Source organism: Pristiophorus japonicus, chromosome 2, assembly GCF_044704955.1.
Source record: "Pristiophorus japonicus isolate sPriJap1 chromosome 2, sPriJap1.hap1, whole genome shotgun sequence".
Taxonomy (NCBI): domain Eukaryota; kingdom Metazoa; phylum Chordata; class Chondrichthyes; family Pristiophoridae; genus Pristiophorus; species Pristiophorus japonicus.
Window position 1 is genome coordinate 9,162,075 of NC_091978.1, and position 23,460 is coordinate 9,185,534.

The following is a 23,460-nucleotide window of genomic DNA, read 5'->3' on the forward strand; positions in this document are numbered from 1 at the left end:
AGCCTCATATTCTAAGATTGTGCCCTCTAGTTCTCGTCTCCCCCATCAGTGGAAACATCCTCTCTGCATCCACCTTATCAAGCCCCCTCATAATCTTATACGTTACATAGAAACATAGAAACATAGAAAATAGGTGCAGGAGTAGGCCATTCGGCCTTTCGAGCCGGCACGGCCATTCAATGAGTTCATGGCTGAACATGCAACTTCAGTACCCCACTCCTGCTTTCTCGCCATACCCCTTGATCCCCCTAGTAGTAAGGACTACATCTAACTCCTTATTGAATATATTTAGTGAATTGGCCTCAACAACTTTCTGTGCTATAGAATTCCACAGGTTCACCACTCTCTGGGTGAAGAAGTTTCTCCTCATCTCGGTCCTAAATGACTTACCCCTTATCCTTAGACTGTGACCCCTGGTTCTGGACTTCCCCAACATTGGGAACATTCTTCCTGCATCTAACCTGTCTAAACCCATCAAAATTTTAAACGTTTCTATGAGATCCCCTCTCATTCTTCTGAACTCCAGTGAATACAAGCCCAGTTGATCCAGTCTTTCTTGATATGTCAGTCCCGCCATCCCGGGAATCAGTCTGGTGAACCTTCGCTGCGCTCCCTCAATAGCAAGAATATCCTTCCTCAAGTTAGGAGACCAAAACTGTACACAATACTCCAGATGTGGCCTCACCAAGGCCCTGTACAACTGTAGTAACACCTCCCTGCCTCTGTACTCAAATCCCCTCGCTATGAAGGCCAACATGCCACCTCTCATTCTGCTGAATTTTCTCTACGTCTGCCCTATTGAACCGCTTTACAATTTTAAAGGACCTCTATCAGGTCGCCCCTCTTGTTTCCCAGGGAACAGAGTCCCAGCCTGTCCAGGTTTTCCTGATAGTTGTAGGAGAGTGAAAAGGTTTATAATCCTGGCGGGAAGATCTTAGACCAGAATGTCCTCCTCACATGGAGGGAACTACTGACTAGGTTGCGGAGAGAGAGGACTAACTGTTGCTGAATCTCCATATCGCCAACTGATGGACCAATCGCTCGGTGACATGGCAGCAGGAGTAGGCCATTTGGTCCCTCGAGCCTGCTCCGCCATTCAATAAGATCATGGCTGATCTGATCATGGACTCAGCTCCACTTCCCTGCCCACTCCCCATAACCCTTTACTCCCTTGTCGCTCAAAAATCTGTCTGTTTCCACCTTAAATATATTCAATGACCCAGTCTCCACAGTTCTCTGGGGCAGAGAATTGCATAGATTTATGACCCTCTGAGAGAAGAAATTTCTCCTCATCTCAGTCCTAAATGGCCGACCCCTTATCCTGAGACTGTGAACCCTGGTTCCAGACTCTCCAGCCAGGGGAAACAACCTCTCAGCATCTACCCTGTCAATCCCCCTCAGAATCTTATAACCGCCAGTACTGTTCATGACCGCATATCTAACCAAGCCACGTCACTTCCGCTATGGACAAGCGTATGGCTTCTTGGAAGGAGGGGTGATAAGTGGGAGAGTTAATAACCTTCAGTTCCTGCATGGTGAGCTCTTTGCCCTGCTCCCTGGCGCTGTCTATCAGAATGTCCAACGCGTCTGAGTAATCCTTATCTTGCTTGCTTTGTAGCTTCTCGCTGATGGCTTTCTCCAGGTACTTGTGAAGATTGTCTCTGGCTCGCATACCCTGCAAGAAGGAGCAGCAGTCAAGAGATGAGGATACATTGCTGTCCCGATTGGTCTGTAATTACATTCAGGCCAAAAAAAACCTTGTGCGTTGCTCAAAAAAAGCAACCACTTGCATTTATATACCATTCTACATTTCTGGGATAAGTGTCAGCTGTGGCTCAGTGGGTAGCACACTCTCCTTCTAAGTCAGAAAGTCATGTGTTCATAATCCCACTCCAGACAAAATGTAGGTTGACACTCCCAGGGCAGTGCTGAGAGAGTGCTGCACTGTCGGAGGTGCCGTCATCTCGGATGAGATGTTAAACTGAGGCCCCGTCTGCACCCTCAGGTGGACGTAAAAGATCCCACGGTGCTATTTCAAAGAAGAGCAGGGGAGTTATACCCAGTGTCCTGCACAATAATTAGCCCTCAATCAACATAACAAAAACAGATTATCTAGTCATTATCACATTGCAGTTTGTGTGCAAATTGGCTGCTGTGTTTCTTACATTACAACAGTGACTGCACTTCAAAAATTACTTTGTTGGCTGGAAAGCTTTTTGAGATGTCCTGAGGTTGAGAAAGGTGCTATAGAAATGCAAGTCTTTCTTTATTTTACTATCCTTCACATGGAAAAATGTCCCAAGGTGCTTCACAGGAGCGTAATCAGACCAATATTGAATCTCAGTCCCATTAGGAGATATTAGGACAGGCTTGGTCAAAGAGTTGGTTTTAAGGAGTGTCTTAAAGGAGGAAAGAGTGGTGGAGAGGTTTAGGGAGGGAGTTCCAGAGCTTAGACACAAGTAGTAGGGAGAAGTAAATCGGGGGGGTCGCAAGAGGCCAGAATTGGAGGAGTGCAGAGAGGAGCCAGTTAGAGGTAGTGAAGTATGGAGATAATGGAGGGATTAGGAAACAAGGATGAAAATTTAAAAACCGAGGCGTTGATGGACCAGGAGCCAATGTAGGTCAGCGAGCACAGGGAGCTGGATTAACATCAGTAGAGATACAGTCAGTAACACAGGGTGCTGGGGGAGAGGGGTTACTAAGTGACAGTGTGAGGGAGCTGGATTAACATCAGTAGAGTTACAGTCAGTAACACAGGGTGCTGGGGGAGAGGGGTTACAGAGTGACTGTGTGAGGGAGCTGGATTAAGATCAGTACAGATACAGTCAGTAACACAGGGCGCTGGGGGAGAGGGGTTACAGAGTGACAGTGTGAGGGAGCTGGATTAACATCAGTAGAGATACATCAGTAACACAGGGTGCTGGGGGAGAGGGGTTACTGAGTGACAGTGTGAGGGAGCTGGATTAACATCAGTAGAGATACAGTCAGTAACACAGGGTGCTGGGGGAGAGGGGTTACTGAGTGACAGTGTGGGGGAGCTGGATTAACATCAGTACAGATACAGTCAGTAACACAGGGTACTGGGGGAGAGGGGTTACTGAGTGCCAGTGTGAGGGAGCTGGATTAACATCAGTACAGATACAGTCAGTAAAACACAGCACTGGGGGAGGGGGGTTATTGAGTGACAGTGTGAGGGAGCTGGATTAACATCAGTACAGATACAGTCAGTAACACAGGGTGCTGGGGGAGTGGTTACTGAGTGACAGTGCAAGGGAGCTGGATCAACATCAGTAGAGATACAGTCAGTAAAACACGGCACTGGGGGAGGGGGGTTACTGAGTGACAGTGTGAGGGAGCTGGATTAACATCAGTACAGATACAGTCAGTAGCACAGGGCGCTGGGGGAGAGGGGTTACTGAGTGACAGTGTGAGGGAGCTGGATAAACATCAGTAGAGATACAGTCAGTAAAACATGGCACTGGGGGAGGGGGGTTATTGAGTGACAGTGTGAGGGAGCTGGATTAACATCAGTACAGATACAGTCAGTAACACAGGGTGCTGGGGGAGTGGTTACTGAGTGACAGTGTGAGGGAGCTGGATCAACATCAGCAGAGATACAGTCAGTAAAACACCGCACTGGGGGAGGGGGGTTACTGAGTGACAGTGTGAGGGAGCTGGATTAACATCAGTACAGATACAGTCAGTAGCACAGGGCGCTGGGGGAGAGAGTTTACTGAGTGACAGTGTGAGGGAGCTGGATTAACATCAGTACAGATACAGTCAGTAACACAGGGCGCTGGGGGAGAGGGGTTACTGAGTGACAGCGTGAGGGAGCTGGATTAACATCAGTAGAGATACAGTCAGTAACACAGGGTGCTGGGGGAGAGGGGTTACAGAGTGACTGTGTGAGGGAGCTGGATTAACATCAGTACAGATACAGTCAGTAACACAGGGCGCTGGGGGAGAGGGGTTACTGAGTGACAGTGTGAGGGAGCTGGATTAACATCAGTAGAGATACATCAGTAACACAGGGTGCTGGGGGAGAGGGGTTACTGAGTGACAGTGTGAGGGAGCTGGATTAACATCAGTAGAGATACAGTCAGTAACACAGGGTGCTGGGGGAGAGGGGTTACTGAGTGACAGTGTGAGGGAGCTGGATTAACATCAGTAGAGATACAGTCAGTAAAACACGGCACTGGGGGAGGGGGGTTACTGAGTGACAGTGTGAGGGAGCTGGATTAACATCAGTACAGATACAGTCAGTAGCACAGGGCGCTGGGGGAGAGGGGTTACTGAGTGACAGTGTGAGGGAGCTGGATAAACATCAGTAGAGATACAGTCAGTAAAACACGGCACTGGGGGAGGGGGGTTATTGAGTGACAGTGTGAGGGAGCTGGATTAACATCAGTACAGATACAGTCAGTAACACAGGGTGCTGGGGGAGTGGTTACTGAGTGACAGTGTGAGGGAGCTGGATCAACATCAGCAGAGATACAGTCAGTAATACAGGGTGCTGGGGGAGAGGGGTTACTGAGTGACAGTGTGAGGGAGCTGGATTAACATCAGTACAGATACAGTCAGTAACACAGGGTGCTGGGAGAGAGGGGTTATTGAGTGACAGTGTGAGGGAGCTGGATTAACATCAGTAGAGATACAGTCAGTAACACAGGGTGCTGGGAGAGAGGGGTTATTGAGTGACAGTGTGAGGGAGCTGGATTAACATCAGTAGAGATACAGTCAGTAACACAGGGTGCTGGGGGAGTGGTTACTGAGTGACAGTGTGAGGGAGCTGGATCAACATCAGCAGAGATACAGTCAGTAATACAGGGTGCTGGGGGAGAGGGGTTACTGAGTGACAGTGTGAGGGAGCTGGATCAACATCAGCAGAGATACAGTCAGTAATACAGGGTGCTGGGAGAGAGGGGTTATTGAGTGACAGTGTGAGGGAGCTGGATTAACATCAGTCGAGATACAGTCAATCTTTTTCCAAGCGACCTTATCAACCTACCTTCCGGTAACCGCTGAAGGGGAAGTCGAGCGGTAAGGAGAATAGGTTGGCGACGAGCTGTTCAAAGCTTTCTGACAGGAGGTTGAGATCGTCCTCGGAAACACGGAACCCCAGTAAGACCCGCACGGCCAGGCGGAACGTCAACTTCTTGGCCTCCTGGTACACTGTGATGGGTTCCCCACTGCTGCTCCAGTCCCTGAGCCCATCCTGGATCGCTTGCTGAATCTTTGGAAGGTAGCATTCCAGGGCATCGTGGCTGAAAACCTTGGCAAAGATCTGGGAATTCAAAAATACATAAATGGAGTTCTTAAATTCATCCTTGCTTTCTTTTTTTAACTCACTCATTCACGGGATGTGTGCTGTCCGTTGGCAAGGCCGGCATTTATTGCCCGTCCCTTGTGAAGGTGGCGCTTGTGATATATTCCAACGACATCACCGACAAACACACTGCACAAGATGGCTGTTGCACAGAAAACCTGCCATCATGTGACTGTGACTAGGCTTATATTCACTGGAATTTAGAAGCATGAAAGGGGATCTCATAGAAAAATATAAAATTCTGACGGGGCTGGACAGGTTAGATGCAGGAAGAATGTTCCCGATGTTGGGGAAGTCCAGAACCAGGGGTCACAGTCTTAAGGATAAGGGGTAAGCCATTTATGAGGAGAAACTTCTTCACTCAGTGAATTGTGAACCTGTGGAGTTCTCTACCACAGAAAGTTGTTGAGGCCAGTTCGTTAGATATATTCAAAAGGGAGTTAGATGTGGCCTTTACGGCTAAAGGGATCACGGGGTATGGAGAGAAGACAAGAATAGGGTACTCAAGTTGCAAAAATGATCAGCCATGATCATATTGAATGGTGATGCATGCTCGAAGGGCCAAATGGCCTACTCCTGCACCTATTTTCTATGTTTCTATGTTTCTATGACCCTTTATTGTATTTACATCAGTAGTTGCATTACATCGGTAGTCCACTAGGGGGGGGAGCTCTATCACACTGGTGAGCCGCCTTCTTCAACCCTTGCAGTCCATATTAGCAGTTTTATTTTTGATATGACTGAGTGACTCGCTGGGCCATTTCAGAGGGCAGTTAAGAGTCAACCACATTTCTGTGGGTCTGGAGTCACATAGAGGCCCAGACCGGGTAAGGGTGGCAGATTTCCTTCTCTATAGGCCATTAGTGAACCAGATGGGTTTTTACAACAGTTTCAGGGTCACCATTACTGACACTAGCTTTTTATTCCAGATTTATTTAATGAACTGAATTTAAATTCCCCAGCTGCCGTGGTGGGATTTGAACTCATGTCTCTGGATCATTGGTCCAGGCCTCGGGATTACTCGTCCAGTAACATATGCGGATGTCGCTGGCAAAGCCGGCATTTATTGCTCAGTTTTGATGCAACTGAGTGTCTTGTGAGGCCAACTGCGAGGGCAGCTAAGAGTTAACCACACTGGTGTGGGACTGGAGTCTCGTGTCGGCCCAGACAGGGTAAGGACAGAGGGTTTCCTTCCCTAAAGGGCATTAGTGAACCAGTTGGGTTTTTACTTTAATCCAACAGCTTCATGGTCACTTTTACTGCGACCATATTTTTATTGACAAATTTATTTCTTAAACTGAGTTCAAATTCACAAACTGGCGTGCTGGGATTTGAACTCACGTCCCCTGGATTATTAGTGCAGTAATATAACCACTACACTACTACAATCCCCAGACTGTGGCGCTCCTCAACCCCTTCACTCCTCCCGTTCTCCTATGGAGGGATTGAGGGAGATGGTGAGGGAGGATTGAGGGATGGGGTGAGGGGGGATTGAGGGATGGGGTGAGGGGGAATTGAGGGATATGGTGAGGGGGGATTGAGGGATGGGGTGAGGGGGAATTGAGGGATGGGGTGAGGGGGGGGATTGAGGGAGATGGTGAGGGAGGATTGAGGGATGGGGTGAGGAGGGATTGAGGGATATGGTGAGGGAGGATTGAGGGATGGGGTGAGGGAGGATTGAGGGAGATGGTGAGGGGGGATTGAGGGATGGGGTGAGGAGGGATTGAGGGAGATGGTGAGGGGGGATTGAGGGATGGGGTGAGGATGGATTGAGGGATATGGTGAAGGGGGATTGAGGGATATGGTGAGGGGGGATTGAGGGTGATGGGGAAGGGGGATTGAGGGAGATAGGGAAGGGGGATTGAAGGAGATGGGGAAGGGGGATTGAGGGATGGGGAGGGAGGGATTGAGGGATGGGGTGAGGGGGGATTGAGGGATATGGTGAGGGAGGGATTGAGGGATGGGGTGAGGGGGGATTGAGGGATATGGTGAGGGGGAATTGAGGGATGGGGTGAGGGGGGATTGAGGGATGGGGTGAGGGGGGATTGAGGGATGGGGTGAGGGGGGGGGAATTGAGGGAGATGGGGAAGAGGGATTGAGGGATGGAGGGGGAGGGAGTTGAGGGATACGGTGAGAATGTGGGGAGGATGGTAGATCTATCAAAAAGGGTTGGAATATTTGGACCGAATGTGTTTTTTTCCCTGATCCAAAAGCAAGTGCTAATTCTGATGTCAATCAGTGGTTGTTTATGCAGAGAATGGAAATGGTGGCGAGCCAGTACACTGGGAGCTCTGAGAGTCTGCGGGTAATGGAACAATCCTGCTCCTGACCTTTACAAGCAGCCCCAGTCAAGGTGTTTTCCCGGCTCTGTGAATAGGTAAGATTTTCCTGGCCCTGCTTCTCCACATTTATATAATTCACTTTCAGCTGTCTCTTTGTTTAAATAATGTCCGGGTTCCCTTTTTCGCCTCAGTCTTGCTTCGCCTATCTCTTCTGTCAATCCTGTTTTGTTTTTTCTCTCAGTAATAATGCTGGCTGTATGATTCTGCCTTGAGGTACCTGTGATTGGCAGAGCTGTAAGAGAATGGCATGGGTCGGGGGTGGGGGATGGGGGGGGTGGGGTGGCCTTTGCGGAAGCGGCCCCCTCGTGTCACGGTGACGGTGAGGCGCGCACCGTGAATCGGGGGCAGGGAAATGCCTGGCAAAGGCTACAGACAACGGGACTGGTGAGATACAAACGCTCCTGCACGCTATTGGGGGCACCACAGCATGGCATCGTGACGTACCCAACACTCGCGATTTAAGGTGCTACCAACCTAATTGGAGTTCAGAAGAAGGAGAGGCGATCTTAACAAAACGTGCAAGATTATGAGGGGGCTTGACAAGGTGGATGCAGAGAGGATGTTTCCACTGATGGGGGAGACTAGAACTAGAGGGCATATTCTTAGAATAAGGGGCCACCTATTTAAAACTGAGATGAGGAGGAATTTCTTCTCTCAGAGGGTTGTAAATCTGTGGAATTCGCTGCCTCAGAGAGCTGTGGAAGCTGGGTCATTGAGTTAAGATAGAGAGAGATAGTTTTTTAACCAGTAAGGGATTAAGGAGTTTTGGGGAGCGGGCGGGGAAATGGACCTGAGTCCATGATCGCATCAGCCATGATCGTATTAAATGGCGGAGCAGGCTCGAGGGACCGTATGGGCTACTCCTGCTCCTATTTCTTATGTTCTTATGTTCTAACACGCTGCAGGCTTGTAATGTAACACACTCTAGTCTCACAGTGTCAGCCGTGGATCAGTGGGTAAGCACCCTTGTCCCTGAGTCAGAAGGTTGTGGGTTCAGAGTCACACTCCAGGGACTTGAGCACAGAAATCTGTGCTGCCACTCCCAGTGCAGTGCTGAGGGACACTACACTGGCGGAGGTGCCATCTTTTGGATGAAACCGAGGTCCCATCTGCCCTCCCAGGTTGACGTAAAAGATCCCACTGCACTATTTTGAAGAAGAGCTGGGGAGTTATCCTCGGTGTCCTGGGCTAATATTTCATCTTCATCATAGGCAGTCCCTCGAAATCGAGGAAGACTTGCTTCCACTTTAAAAGTGAGCTCTCAGGTGACTGAACAGTCCAATATGGGATTTACAGTCTCTGTCACAGGTGGGACAGACAGTGGTTGAAGGAAAGGGTGGGTGGGGAGTCTGGTTTGCCGCACGCTCCTTCCACTGCCTGCGCTTGATTTCTGCATGCTCTCGGCGACGAGACTCGAGGTGCTCAGCGCCCTCCCGGATGCTTTTCCTCCACTCCAATATTTATCCCTCAATCAACATCACTAAAAAACAGATGATCTGGTCATTATCACATTGCTCTGTGGGAGCTTGCTGTGCGCAAATTAGCTGCCGCGTTTCCTACATTACAACAGTGACTTTCTATCTTTTGTTTTGTATTTTTTCAAGAAGGCTTCATTGGCTGTAAAGCGCTTTGGGATGTCCTGAGGTTGTGAAAGGCGCTATATAAATGCAAGTTCTTCCTTTCTGTGCATCAAACTATCGGCTTGTAATATGACACGCTGCAGTCTGACAGTGAAGCAAGCTGTGGACATGCAATGTAAGACATTATGAGCTTGCAGCGTAACATTAACACCTGGAGAGTAGCTCCCTGCAAACTCAGACCGGTGCCTGTGCACACAGCCACCACAGGTGGGGAAGGAGCGATTCTGAGCTACAGTTCTCTGGGAGGGAGCACTGTCGATATTCCCCATGCTCAGAGCAAACCTTTGTCCACATGCCCTGAGCTACAGTCTAAACATCGGAACACCGAGTTACAGATACTTTGCGTGCACAAAACTACGTTGGGGGCCACGGGGGCGTGGAATATCGCAGTATGCGGGACACCTTGCTCAGTTACATTCACTTGCAAAATAGTCGTCAGAATTCAGCTACTTGTGAATGGTGCATCCCTCAAACTTGTGTAAAAAATACAAAAAGAAAGGAAAAGTTGCATTTATATCGTGGTTTTCACAACCTCAGAGTGTCCCAACACACTTTACAGCCAGTGTAGTCGTGAGTTCCACATTCTCACCACTCTCTGGGTAAAGATGTTTCTTCTGAATTCCCGATTGGATTTCTCGGTGACTATCTTGTATTGATGGCCACTAGTTATGCTCTTCCCCCCACTAGTGGAAATATTCTCTCCGTATCCACTCTATCAAAGCCTTTCATAATTTTAAAGACCGCTATTAGGTCACCCCCTCAGCCTTCTCTTTTCGAGAGAAAAGAGACTCAGCCTGTTCATCCTTTCCAACATAACATAAGAACATAAGAAATAGGAGCAGGAGTAGGCCATACAGCCCCTCGAGCCTGCTCCGCCATTTAATACGATCATGGCTGATCCGATCATGGACTCAGCTCCCTGCCCGCTCCCCATAACCCCTTATCCCCTTATCGGTTAAGAAACTGTCTATTTCTGTCTTAAATGTATTCAATGTCCCGGCTTCCACAGCTCTCTGAGGTAGCAAATTCCACAGATTTAGAACCCTCTGAGAGAAGAAATTCCTCCTCATCTCAGTTTTAAATGGGTGGCCCCTTATTCTAAGATTATGCCCCCTAGTTCTAGTCTCCCCCATCAGTGGAAACATCCTCTCTGCATCCACCTTGTCAAGCCCCCTCATAATCTTATACATTTCGATTCTGATGGGTATAACCTTGCTGTTCTGGTATCATCCTTGTAAATCACATTTGCAACCCTCTCCAAGTGTCTCTATATCCTTTTTTTAATAACATGGCTCTTTTTATAATCAAATCCCGCTCTTCTAGATGCTTGTCAGACAATTAATGGGAAGTTTTCTCTCTCCCTATCCTGGTGCTTGATACAGAGGCTCCTCTGTGTGTAATATACTGCTATTGCACCCTCTGCTGAAAGTTTGGCATCATTGCAGTTTTACAAGGCAAATTAGCGAAAGGGAAAATGTATTTGATCCTGAATACCTGCGATTGCAAACACAGCCCTCCTGCCACTCACGAGCCCCTGGAAACCCAGCCCACAAAGCCCAAGCCACTTGACCCTAATGCCCGGCTCAGTGAATTTACACCCTCGTCCGCCTCTGAGCCAGAAGGTTGTGTATTCGTAGTCCCCGCTGTCAGAGATTTGAGCCCCGTGATCCACGGCCTACCCTCCCATCGTCGTACTGTCGGAGGGGGCCGTCTTTCAGACGTGACTTTAAACCAAAGCCCCGTCTGAAACATAGAAACTTAGAAAATAGGCAGGAGTAGGCCATTCGGCCCTTTGAGCCTGCACCACCATTCAATATGATCATGACTGATCAAACAACTTCAGTACCCCATTCCTGCTTTCTCTCCATACCCCCTTGATCCCTTTAGCCGTAAGGGCCACATCTAACTCCCTCTTGAATATATCTAACGAACTGGCCGCAACAACTTTCTGTGGTAGAGAATTCCACAGGTTCACAATTGTCTGAGTGAAGAAGTTTCTCCTCATCTCGGTCCTAAATGGCTTACCCCTTATCCTTAGACTGTGACCCCTGGTTCTGGACTTCCCCAACATTGGGAACATTCTTCCTGCATCTAACCTGTCCAATCCCGTCAGAATTGTTTGCTCTCTCAGGTGGACGTAAAAGAGCAGGGGAGTTCTCCCCGGTCTTCTTCTTCATTTCGAAGAAGAGCAGGGGAGTTCTCCCCGGTCTCCTGGACAAACTTCACTAAAACCAGTGATCTGACCATTTATCTCGTCGCTGTCCGTGGGAGCCGGCTGTGCGCAGATTGGCTGTCGCGTTTCCCACATTACAACAGTGACTGCACTTCAAACAAGTGCTTCATTGGCTGTGAAGCGCTTTGAGACGTCCTGAGGACATCCAAGACGCTGTATAAATGCAAGTCTTGTTTTCTTTCTAGTCTACAAAAGGCCCAGGTGGAGAGCTTTGCTCCAAAGTTGACTGATCAGCCATGATCTTATTGAATGGCGGTGCAGGCTCGAAGGGCCGAATGGCCTACTCCTGCACCTATTTTCTATGTTTCTATGGTCCTCCCAAGAACACTACTCTGACTGTCTTTCTTTGTTTGATCGGTTATTTCACGCTGGCCTCTCCTGTCGGAATGTCACAGGTCACGAGGTTTCACAAGGGCTACTCTTAAGATCTTTTGTTTCCAAACTTGTGCCATTACCATCTCCTGTTTGCCCATTGAGGGAGTGCAGCGAAGGTTCACCAGACTGATTCCCGGGATGGCGGGACTGACATATTAAGAAAGACTGGATCAACTGGGCTTGTATTCACTGGAGTTCAGAAGAATGAGAGGGGACCTCATAGAAACGTTTAAAATTCTGACGGGTTTAGACAGGTTAGATGCAGGAAGAATGTTCCCAATATTGAGGAAGTCCAGAACCAGGGGTCACAGCCTAAGGATAAGGATTAAGCCATTTAGGACCGAGATGAGGAGAAACTTCTTCACCCAGAGAGTGGTGAACCTGTTGAATTCTCTACCACAGGAAGTTGTTGAGGCCAATTCACTAAATATATTCAAAAAAGAGTTAGATGAAGTCCTTACTACTAGGGGGATCAAGGGGTATGGCGAGAAAGCAGGAATGGGGTACTGAAGTTGCATGTTCAGCCATGAACTCATTGAATGACAGTGCAGGCTCGAATGGCCTACTCCTGCACCTATTTTCTATGTTTCTATGTTTCTATCCCTTTTGTCTCTCTAATCTCTCCTGCCTTCCAACCTATCACCGACCTTCCCTTGTGTTCTTTCCTCCCCTCCCCCTTTCAGGGCCCCCTTGCACTTCCTTAAAAACGTGTTACATCTCGAACTTTATCCAGTTCTGAAACGTTAACTATGTTTCTCTCTCCACAGATGCTGCCTGACCTGCTGAGCGTTTCTGTCAGTTTCTGTTTTTATTTCAGCTTCCAGCATCCGCAGTCTTTCACTTTTGTCTCAAGGCTCAATGTTGGCTAATCCCTGAATCGTAAATGCCAAGATCTCAGTATCCATAACTTGAGATAGATTTGACCTCCGTACTTGCAGTACTTGATGCACTTAAGGAGCTTATTGAGACAAATGCTTTGCAATATTTTGCAGAGATATTGTGTGTTCTTAACAGATGCACACACCCAAAAGTCTGTTTTTCTCAGGGTTTGTGGTTCTCGGTCTTTCTGCGAACACTCTCCCCAGCACTTCACTTAAGTCATTGTCTGCTCCATTTAAGAAAACAGGTTCAGCCAGGTACAAGAGCCAATCGGATGTGCAGCAATTGCAAATATCATCTGCATTACTATCAGAGGAAATCAGGGGAAAGAGAGCGAGAGCGAGAGAGAGAGTTACTATCAGAGGAAATCAGGGGAAAGAGAGCGAGAGCGAGAGAGAGAGTTACTGTCAGAGGAAATCAGGGGAAAGAGAGCGAGAGCGAGAGAGAGAGTTACTATCAGAGGAAATCAGGGGAAAGAGAGCGAGAGAGAGAGTTACTGTCAGAGGAAATCAGGGGAAAGAGAGCGAGAGCGAGAGAGAGAGTTACCATTAGAGGAAATCAGGGGAAAGAGAGCGAGAGAGAGAGTTACTGTCAGAGGAAATCAGGGGGAAGAGAGAGAGAGAGTTACTGTCAGAGGAAATCAGGGGAAAGAGAGAGGGAGAGAGAGAGAGAGAGAGAGAGAATGTGAGTAGTAAAGAGAAATATGAGTGTGAAAGATAGAGAGGAATCCCCGGTGTCCAGGGGCCAATATTTATACCTCAATCAACATCACAAAAACAGATTATCTGATCATTATCACTTTGCTGTTTGTGGGAGCTTGCTTTGCGCAAGTTAGCTGCCGCGTTTCCCACATTACAACAGTGACCACACTCCAAAAGTACTTCATTGGCTGTAAAGCGTTTTGAGACATCCAGTGTTCGTGAAAGGCGCTATATAAATGCAAGTCTTTCTTTCTTTAATAAAAACTGAACATGCTGGAAATACTCAGCAACCGTTCCAGCCCTTGTGAAACCTAAAATAAAAGATAAGAGTTGCATTTATATAACGCCTTTCATGACCTCAGGATGTCCCAAAGCGCTTTACAGCCAATGAAATACTTTTGAAGTGTGGTCACTGTTGTAATGTAGAAAATGCAGCAGTCAATTTGCACACAGCAAGCTCCCACAAACAGCAATTCGATAATTTACCTGATAATCTGTATTTGTTGTGTTGATTGAGGGATAAATATTGGCCACGACACCGGGGAGAACTCCCTTGCTCTTCTTCGAAATAGTGCCATGGGATCTTGTGTATCCATCTGAGAGAGCAGACGGGGCCTCGGTTTCTCATGTCATCGAAACGGCACCTCCGACAGTGCGGCACTCTCTCAGCACTGCACTGCAAGTGTCCACCTAGCACTTTTGTGCTCAAGTCTCTGGAGTGGGTGTTGAACCCACAATCTTCTAACTCAAGAGGCTAGAACGCTACACACTGAGCCACAATTGACACAAACCACCAACTGACATATGCCTTTCAGACACAGCAAACGGGTTCTGGTGAATAGTCATTGACCTGAAACATAAGAACACAAGCAATAGGAGCAGGAGTAGGCCATACGGCCCCTCGAGCCTGCTCCGCCATTTAATGAGATCATGGCTGATCCGATCATGGACTCAGCTCCACTTCCCTGCCCGCTCCTCATAACCCCTTATTCCCTTATCGATTAAGAAACTGTCTATCTCTGTCTTAAATTTATTCAATGTTCCAGCTTCCACAGCTCTCTGAGGCAGCAAATTCCACAGGTTTACAATCCTCTGAGAGAAGAAATTCCTCCTCATCTCAGTTTTAAATGGGTGGCCCCTTATTCTAAGATCATGCCCTCTAGTTCTAGTCTCCCCCATCAGTGGAAACATCCTCTTTGCAACCACCTTGTCAAGCCCCCTCATAATCTTATACGTTTCGATAAGATCACCTCTCATTCTTCTGAATTCCAATGAGTAGAGGCCCAACCTACTCAACCTTTCCTCATACGTCAACCCCCTCATTCCCGGAATCAGTCTCGTGAACCTTCTCTGAACTGCCTCTAAAGCAAGTATATCCTTTCGTAAATATGGAAACCAAAACTGTACGAAGTATTGCAGGAAACGTTAACTCTGTTTCTCTCGCCGCAGAATGCTGCCTGACCTGCTGAGTATTTCCAGCATTTTCTGTTTTATTTTGGATTAACAGCATCCATGGTATTTTGCCTCTGTATTAGAGAAGAAGCCTTTGATGGCTTGGCTGCTAAGGAAGCTCTTTAGTGAGCAAGTTAGTTTTGGGGAACAGGAAGGTCTAAGCTTCAAACCCCAGTGATAAGGCAACTCACATAGGTTGGATGGCAGTTGTGGCCCTACGGCTGATTGGCTTCGGTATCCACGAATTAAGAAAGGGATAATTGGTCAAGGTCCCTGCACCCAATCCCTATCCCTTGGATCCTATTGGAAAGCAAGCAAGAACAGGAACGGGTTCAGCTGTGATGTCCCACTGATTGAATAGCCTATTGACACCCAGTATTAAGGTCCGCACATAAACAATGGCCACTTGGCCCAGGACCCATCGAAATGTGTCTGACACGCCAAGGGAACACGGGAGAAGATTTGATCAGGGACCAAAGATTGAGATTGGGAACAGAGTGAGATACAGAGAGGGTAGAGTCCGTAATATGGGAAGGTTCCGGTGATTCCTTGGTGACGTCGATAGATTCTTTATGAGCTGGTTTACTGTCAATCTGTTAATCAGAATAGTGGTGAATAATGCAGAGAAGATGGTGAGAAAGCTTTCATTATGAGGAAGAGTGTTCAAAAACTCTACTGTTTCCTAAGCTGAAGATCATTCAGAAATGACTAAAGGGAAAGATAAGCGTGTTTATAAACCATGCTCTTTAAAGCAAGTTGAATTCCTTAAGAGCCAGAGGTCACACGCTCTGTGTTTCATTTACTTTTGTGCCTGTTTGTAAATTAGTCCATTTTAGAGAAATCATTACTTGGAACAATAACCTTGTCATTAACTTTGCAAATCATGTAATTGAGTGGGATTAGGTTTGATCGCATTGAGTTGGATGAATAGTGTTGTGTTCGAATCAGTTGAGGTGGGTTGGTTAAATTGTGTTCAGTTGGGTTTGGTTCAGTCGCGTTGAGTTGTGTTGTGATGAGTTGAGTCGATTTGGGTTGAGTCGATTTGGGTTGAGTCGATTTGGGTTGGGTTGGGTTGGTTGAATGGGGTTGGATTGAATGGGGTTGGGTTGGTTGAATAAAGTTGAGTTGGTTGAATGGGGTTAGGTTGAATGAAGTTTGGTTGAAAGAAGTTGGGTTGGTTGAATAAGGTTATGTTGTTGAATGGGGTTAGGTTGAATGGGGTTGGGTTGAATGGAGTTGGGTTGAATGGGATTGGGTTGAATGGGGTTGAGTTGAATGGGGTTGGGTTGAATGAGGTTGGGTTGAATGGGGTTGGGTTGAATGAGGTTGGGTTGAATGGGGTTGGGCTGAATGGGATTGGGTTGAATGGGGTTGGGTTGAATGGGGTTGGGTTGAATGGGATTGGGTTGAATGGGGTTGGGTTGAATGGGGTTGGGTTGAATGGGGTTGGGTTGAATGGAGATGGGTTGAATGGAGTTGGGTTGAATGGGATTGGGTTGAATGGGGTTGAGTTGAATGGGGTTGGGTTGAATGAGGTTGGGTTGAATGGGGTTGGGTTGAATGAGGTTGGGTTGAATGGGGTTGGGCTGAATGGGATTGGGTTGAATGGGGTTGGGTTGAATGGGGTTGGGTTGAATGGGATTGGGTTGAATGGGGTTGGGTTGAATGGGGTTGGGCTGAATGGGATTGGGTTGAATGGGGTTGGGTTGAATGGGGTTGGGTTGAATGGGGTTGGGTTGAATGGGGTTGGGTTGAATGGGGTTGGGTTGAATGTGATTGGGTTGAATGGGGTTGAGTTGAATGGGGTTGGGTTGAATGAGGTTGGGTTGAATGGGGTTGAGTTGAATGAGGTTGGGTTGAATGGGGTTGGGTTGAATGGGGTTGGGCTGAATGGGATTGGGTTGAATGGGGTTGGGTTGAATGGGGTTGGGTTGAATGGGATTGGGTTGAATTGGGTTGGGTTGAATGGGGCTGGGTTGAATGGGGTTGAGTTGAATGAGGTTGGGTTGAATGGGGTTGTGTTGAATGGGGTTGGGCTGAATGGGATTGGGTTGAATGGGGTTGGGTTGAATGGGGTTGAGTTGAATGGGATTGGGTTGAATGGGATTGGGTTGAATGGGGTTGAGTTGAATGGGATTGGGTTGAATTGGATTGGGTTGAATGGGGTTGGGTTGAATGGGGTTGAGTTGAATGGGATTGGGTTGAATGGGGTTCGGTTGAATGGGGTTGGGTTGAATGAGGTTGGGTTGAATGGGGTTGGGTTGAATGGGGTTGAGTTGAATGGGGTTGGGTTGGTTGAATGGGGTTGGGTTGAATGAGTTTGGGTTGAATGGGGTTGAGTTGAATGGGGTTGGGTTGAATGGGGTTGAGTTGAATGGGGTTGGGTTGAATGGGGATTGGTTAAATGGGGTTGGGTTGGTTGAATGGGATTGGGTTGAATGGGGTTGAGTTGAATGGGGTTGAGTTGAATGGGTTTGGGTTGAATGGGGTTGGCTTGAATGGGGTTGGCTTGAATGGGGTTGGGTTGAATGGGGATTGGTTAAATGGGGTTGGGTTGGTTGAATGGGATTGGGTTGAATGGGGTTGAGTTGAATGGGGTTGGGTTGAATGGGTTTTGGTTGAATGGGGTTGGGTTGAATGGGGTTGGGTTGAATGGGGCTGAGTTGGGTTGAATGGGGTTGTGTTGGGTTGAATGGTGTTGGGTTGAATGGGGTAGGGTTGAATGGGGTTGGGTTGAATGTGGTTGGGTTGAATGAGGTTGGGTTGAATGGGATTGGGTTGAATGGGGTTGGGTTGAATGAGGTTCGGTTGAATGGGGTTGGGTTGAATGGGGTTGGGTTGAATGAGGTTGGGTTGAATGAGGTTGGGTTGAATGGGGTTGGGTTGAATGAGGTTGGGTTGAATGAGGTTGGGTTGAATGATGTTGGGTTGAATGGGGTTGGGTTGAATGAGGTTGGGTTGAATGAGGTTGGGTTGAATGGGGTTGAGTTGAATGGGATTGGGTTGAATGAGGTTGGGTTGAATGGGGTTGAGTTGAATGGGGTTGGGTTTAATGGGGTTGAGTTGAATGGGGTTGGGTTGAATGAGGTTGGGTTGAATGGGGTTGAGTTGAATGGGATTGGGTTGAATGGGGTTCGGTTGAATGGGGTTAGGTTGAATGGGTTTGGGTTGAATGGGGTTGGGTTGAATGGGGTTGGGTTGAATGGGGCTGAGTTGGGTTGAATGGGGTTGTGTTGGGTTGAATGGTGTTGGGTTGAATGGGGTAGGGTTGAATGGGGTTGGGTTGAATGTGGTTGGGTTGAATGAGGTTGGGTTGAATGGGGTTGGGTTGAATGGGGTTGGGTTGAATGAGGTTCGGTTGAATGGGGTTGGGTTGAATGGGGTTGGGTTGAATGAGGTTGGGTTGAATGAGGTTGGGTTGAATGGGGTTGGGTTGAATGAGGTTGGGTTGAATGAGGTTGGGTTGAATGATGTTGGGTTGAATGGGGTTGGGTTGAATGAGGTTGGGTTGAATGAGGTTGGGTTGAATGGGGTTGAGTTGAATGGGATTGGGTTGAATGAGGTTGGGTTGAATGGGGTTGGGTTGAATGAGGTTGGGTTGAATGAGGTTGGGTTGAATGGGGTTGAGTTGAATGAGGTTGGGTTGAATGGGGTTGGGTTGAATGGGGTTGGGTTGAATGAGGTTGGGTTGAATGAGGTTGGGTTGAATGAGGTTGGGTTGAATGAGGTTGGGTTGAATGGGGTTGGGTTGAATGGGGTTGGGTTGAATGGGGTTGGGTTGAATGAGGTTGGGTTGAATGGGGTTGAGTTGAATGAGGTTGGGTTGAATGGGGTTGAGTTGAATGGGATTGGGTTGAATGAGGTTGGGTTGAATGGGGTTGGGTTGAATGAGGTTGGGTTGAATGAGATTGGGTTGAATGAGGTTGGGTTGAATGGGGTTGAGTTGAATGGGGTTGGGTTTAATGGGGTTGAGTTGAATGGGATTGGGTTGAATGAGGTTGGGTTGAATGGGGTTGAGTTGAATGGGGTTGGGTTGAATGAGGTTGGGTTGAATGAGGTTGGGTTGAATGAGGTTGAGTTGAATGAGGTTGGGTTGAATGGGGTTGGGTTGAATGGGGTTGAGTTGAATGGGGTTGGGTTGAATGAGGTTGGGTTGAATGGGGTTGAGTTGAATGGGGTTGGGTTGAATGAGGTTGGGTTGAATGGGGTTGGGTTGAATGGGGCTGGGTTGGGTTGAATCATGCTTGGTTGGGCTGTCTCAAGTTGGGTTAAGACGAGATGTGCTAAGCTAGATTGTGTTGAACCAAGTTTGGGCGGAATTTGATTGGGGCGGGTTGACCTGGGTTGGGAGAGGCAGATAGGCATTATCTCATTGACCCTCATTCATGTTGCTCAACATGCATTGAGCATGACCTGGATCATGAAGATATCTGCACTGCCCAAGTACCCTCATTGTGGGTCGTGGAGGCAGATTGAGCGATAGCCTTAGATTGAAATCAATCATTTTAAAAAGTTTAAGAAGGAGATGTATCATGAGGTGTATGAAACAAGATAAGTTTACCTAAAAATTAAGCGGATGCTGTACGAAAAAGATTCATAGACACAGCCTAACTACAAGAGGAATATGGTTTCAGTTTAATTCATTTTACGTACAAGTGTACCATAAGCCCTCTGAATGCTTGTTACCTCATAAAGAATGGCTCACGTTACACTATGGCTTAAAGTGTAAAGAGGAAGCTAACTAAACACATGGGGGAGAAAGTAATGAAAGATACGGTGAGATGAAGTAGGGAGGGAGGAGGCTCGTGTGGAGCAACAACGCCGGCACAGACCCGTTTCGCCAATGACCTGTTTCTGTGCTGTAACATGTAGGAAATATCGCCACAGACGGGCAATGAAGTGGACGGTGTAAATGGGGCATTTATATTGTTGACAATTAAAATGTGGTGCTGGAGGGGGAACATAACATAAGAATTAGGAGCAGGAGTAGGCCAGTTGGCCCCTCGAGCCTGCTCGCCATTCAATAAGATCATGGCTGATTTGATCTTGGCCTCAACTCCACTTTCCTGCACTGTCCCCATATCCCTTGATTCCCTTAATATCCAAAAGTGTATCAATCTTGGTCTTGAATATACTCAAAGACTGAGCCCCCACAGCCCTCTGGGGTAGAGAATTCCAAAGATTCACCACCCTCTGAGTGAAGAGATTTCTCCTCATCTCAGTCCTAAATGGCCGACCCTTATTCTGAGACTGTGACCCCTGGTTCTAGACTCCCCAGCCAGGGGCAACATCCTCCCTGCATCTATCCTGTCAAGGGACATAAACATCAGAGAATCGGCTACCGGTATAACGACTTCTATGTAAATGAAAGAAAAGGGGGCAGTCAGTGATCACAGTCAGCCCACTGGGATAGCTCAGCTTGTTTCTGATCAACTCCACCTATCCAATTCCTGAGCACATGGTCCAATTTATATCCCTTGTCCTGATCTTCTCTCTCCTGTTCCACCTCCTCCGCCCACCTCTGCCTTCATTGTGCTGACATCACACCGACTCCGACCACTCCTGTGCCTTCTTTCTCAGGAGCTCAGAACCGTGAGCTCCCCCCGTCTTCCCTTCCTCCTACAGCCCACCGACCCTAACTACCGCTTCCTGCTTTATGTGCTGTTCCTTGCGTATCTACTGAATTCAAAAGAGAAACCTACCCTCTCCCAAGAAAGAACTTGCCTTGCACAACTCCAGGACGTCCAAAAGCCCTTTAAGGCCAATGAAGTATTTTTGAAGTGTAGTCACTGTTGTTATTTAGGAAACACAACCCCTGAGCCTCTTCCACCATTCAATGAGAGCGTAGCTGGTCTGTACCTGTGGCTCAGTGGGCAGCACACTCGTCTCCAAGTCAGAAGGTTGTGGGTTTAAGTCCCACGCCAGCAACTTGAGCACATAAATCTCGGCTGATGCTCCCAGTGCAGTGCTGAGGGAGTGCTGCACTGTCAGAGGTGCCGTCTTTCGGATGGGATGTTAAATTGAGGCCCCGTCTGCCCTCCGATGTGATGTTAAAAGATCCCATGGCACTATTTCGGAGAAGAGCAGGGGAGTTCTCCCTGGTGCCCTTGCCAATACTTATCCCTCAATCAATGTAATGCAGATTATCTGGTCTTTATCACATTGCTGTTTGTGGGAGCTTGCTGTGCACAAATTGGCTGCCGTGTTTCCCACATTACAACAATGACTACACTCCCAAAGTACTTAATTGGCTGTAAAGCGCTTTGAGACATCTGTTGGTCGTGAAAGGCGCTATATAAATCCAAGTCTTTATTTTCTTTCTTCCTTTTACCGCACCTATATTTACGCACATTTGCTCCGTATCCCATTCCCAACAAAAATCTTGAAAATTTCAATTGACCCAACAGCAACAACTTGCATTTATTTAGCGCCTTTAAAGTAGTAAACTGCCCCAAGGTGCTTCACAGGAGCATGTCACCCAACAGTTGACACCGAGCCACACAAAGAGATAGCATGACAGGTGACCAAAAGCTTGGTCAAAGAGGCAGGCTTCAAGGAGCATCATAGAGGAGGAGCGGTAGAGAGGTGGAGAAGTTTAGAGAGGGAATTCCAGAGCTTGGGGCCCAGGCAACAGAAGGCACGGCTGTCAATGGTGGAGCAATTACAATCAGGGATGCGCAAGGGATAACCAATAAGGGAATTAAGGGTTACGGGGAGCGGGCGGGTAAGTGGAGCTGAGTCCACGGCCAGATCAGCCATGATCTTGTTGAATGGTGGAGCAGGCTCGAGGGGCTAGATAGCCTACTCCTGTTCCTAATTCTTATGTTCTTATGTTCTAGGTCATAATTGGAGGAGCGCAGAGATCTCGGAGGGTTGTAGGGCTGGAGGAGGTTAAGAGGGGCGAGGCAATGGAGGGAATTGAAGGATGGGAATTTTAGAATCGAGGCGTTGCTTAACCGGGAGCCAGTGTAGGTCTGTGAGCTGAGGTGATGGGTGAGCGGGACTCGGTACGGGATAGGACATGGGCCGCCGAGTTTTGTATGAGTTCAAGTTTCTGGAGGGTGGAAGCTGAGAGGCCGGCCAGGAGAGCAGTGTCATTATAGCGTGATAGTCATGTGACAAGACGACCTTTTCCTTTAAGGTATTTTCACTTGAACGACACAGACTGGTTTGGGAAACTTCCGCCTTTTAAAATATTTACATATTCGGGAGTTTTTTTTAAGGAAACTGTTGTTTGTTTAACTCAGGGACAGCATGGAAGAATTGATTCATTCAAATGCAAAGGTGTTAAATTTCTTTCAGAAAATTACATTTTGGGACACAATATGTGAGTAATTTGAGACGGTGTGGAGCAGTCCGGGGAGCCACGTGGCGGCCTAGCCTAGCAGGCTGAGTGGCCCCCGGCCTGCGAGCACGAACGGAGCAGGCCTGGGAGCGGAAGGAGCAGTATGGCCTACCGCTCCAGGGAGCTGCACGTGCTGGAGCAGGAGAGTGACGGCAGTGAAAAGGGATGTCACCAAGATCCAGGTCGGTGATTGGAGCGTGGGCAGGGACAGCAGGAGCTGCGAGGTTGGGGCGAAGGAACGGCGAGAGACTGTAGAGGGACGTGATCAGGGCCCAGGAGAGGCGTGAGTTCGGGGCCCAGAAGAGGCGAGGGCCCAGGGGCAGCACGGGCCCAGCCCACACTGCGATATATGTGCGCACTAGGTCCGTGCAGCAGATAACCTTTGCCACTTTACCAAGACCGAGCTCCGTCAAGCCCGTGTGGTGGCTGGTGTGCAACCGTCACCCCACGTTAAAAAAATCCACGCACAGGCATCTTCCACCCTTCAGGATGTAGTTCAGGACCTGGAATGTTAGGTCCTTCATTGAAACACCTGTGAACTTTTTGACATGGAAGCAAGTCATCCTCGATTCGAGGGACTGCCTATGATGATGAAGATGATGTGTGGTGAGTGTAACGTGCTCGGTAGGAACAAAACTCTCCACCTCTGGGGGTTTTCCTCACCTCATGTCTGGGTGTGTTGTGGACTAGATCGCGCCTTTCACAACCTCAGTACATCCTGAAGCACTTTACAGCTAATGAAATACTGTTTGCAGTGTAGTCACTGTTGTAATTTAGGAAACAGGGCAGCCAAATTATGCACAGCAAGCTCCCACAAACAGCAATGTGATAACAACCAGATAATCTGTGGGCTTTTTTGTAGTGATGTTGAATGAGGGATAAATATTGGCCACAGGACACTAATTGATAAGAGATTGATTGCTATGATTAGTCAACAAAAAGAAAGAGTGACTTGCATTTATATAGCGCCTTTCACAACCACCGGATGTCTCAAAGCGCTTTACAGCCAATGAAGTACTTTTCGAAGTGTAGTCACTGTTGTAATGTGGGAAACGCGGCAGCCAACTTGAGCACAGCAAGCTCCCACACACAGCAATGTGATAATGACCAGCTAACCTGTTTTTGTTACGTTGATTGAGGGATAAATATTTGGCCCCAGGACACCGG

At 48.0% G+C, this 23,460-nt stretch overlaps 1 protein-coding gene across 1 annotated transcript in view; it reads right to left on the minus strand.

Annotated features, from left to right (window-relative positions):
- LOC139229355 (cytochrome P450 26B1-like) overlaps window positions 1-23,460 on the minus strand; it is a 45,371-nt gene that overhangs the window by 9,581 nt on the left and 12,330 nt on the right. The window contains exons 3-4 of the mRNA XM_070861059.1: window positions 5,009-5,284; window positions 1,520-1,675 (exon numbers count right to left, since the gene is read on the minus strand). Coding sequence (XP_070717160.1) covers window positions 1,520-1,675; window positions 5,009-5,284 — 432 coding nt within the window. The remainder of the gene's footprint in view (window positions 1-1,519; window positions 1,676-5,008; window positions 5,285-23,460) is intronic.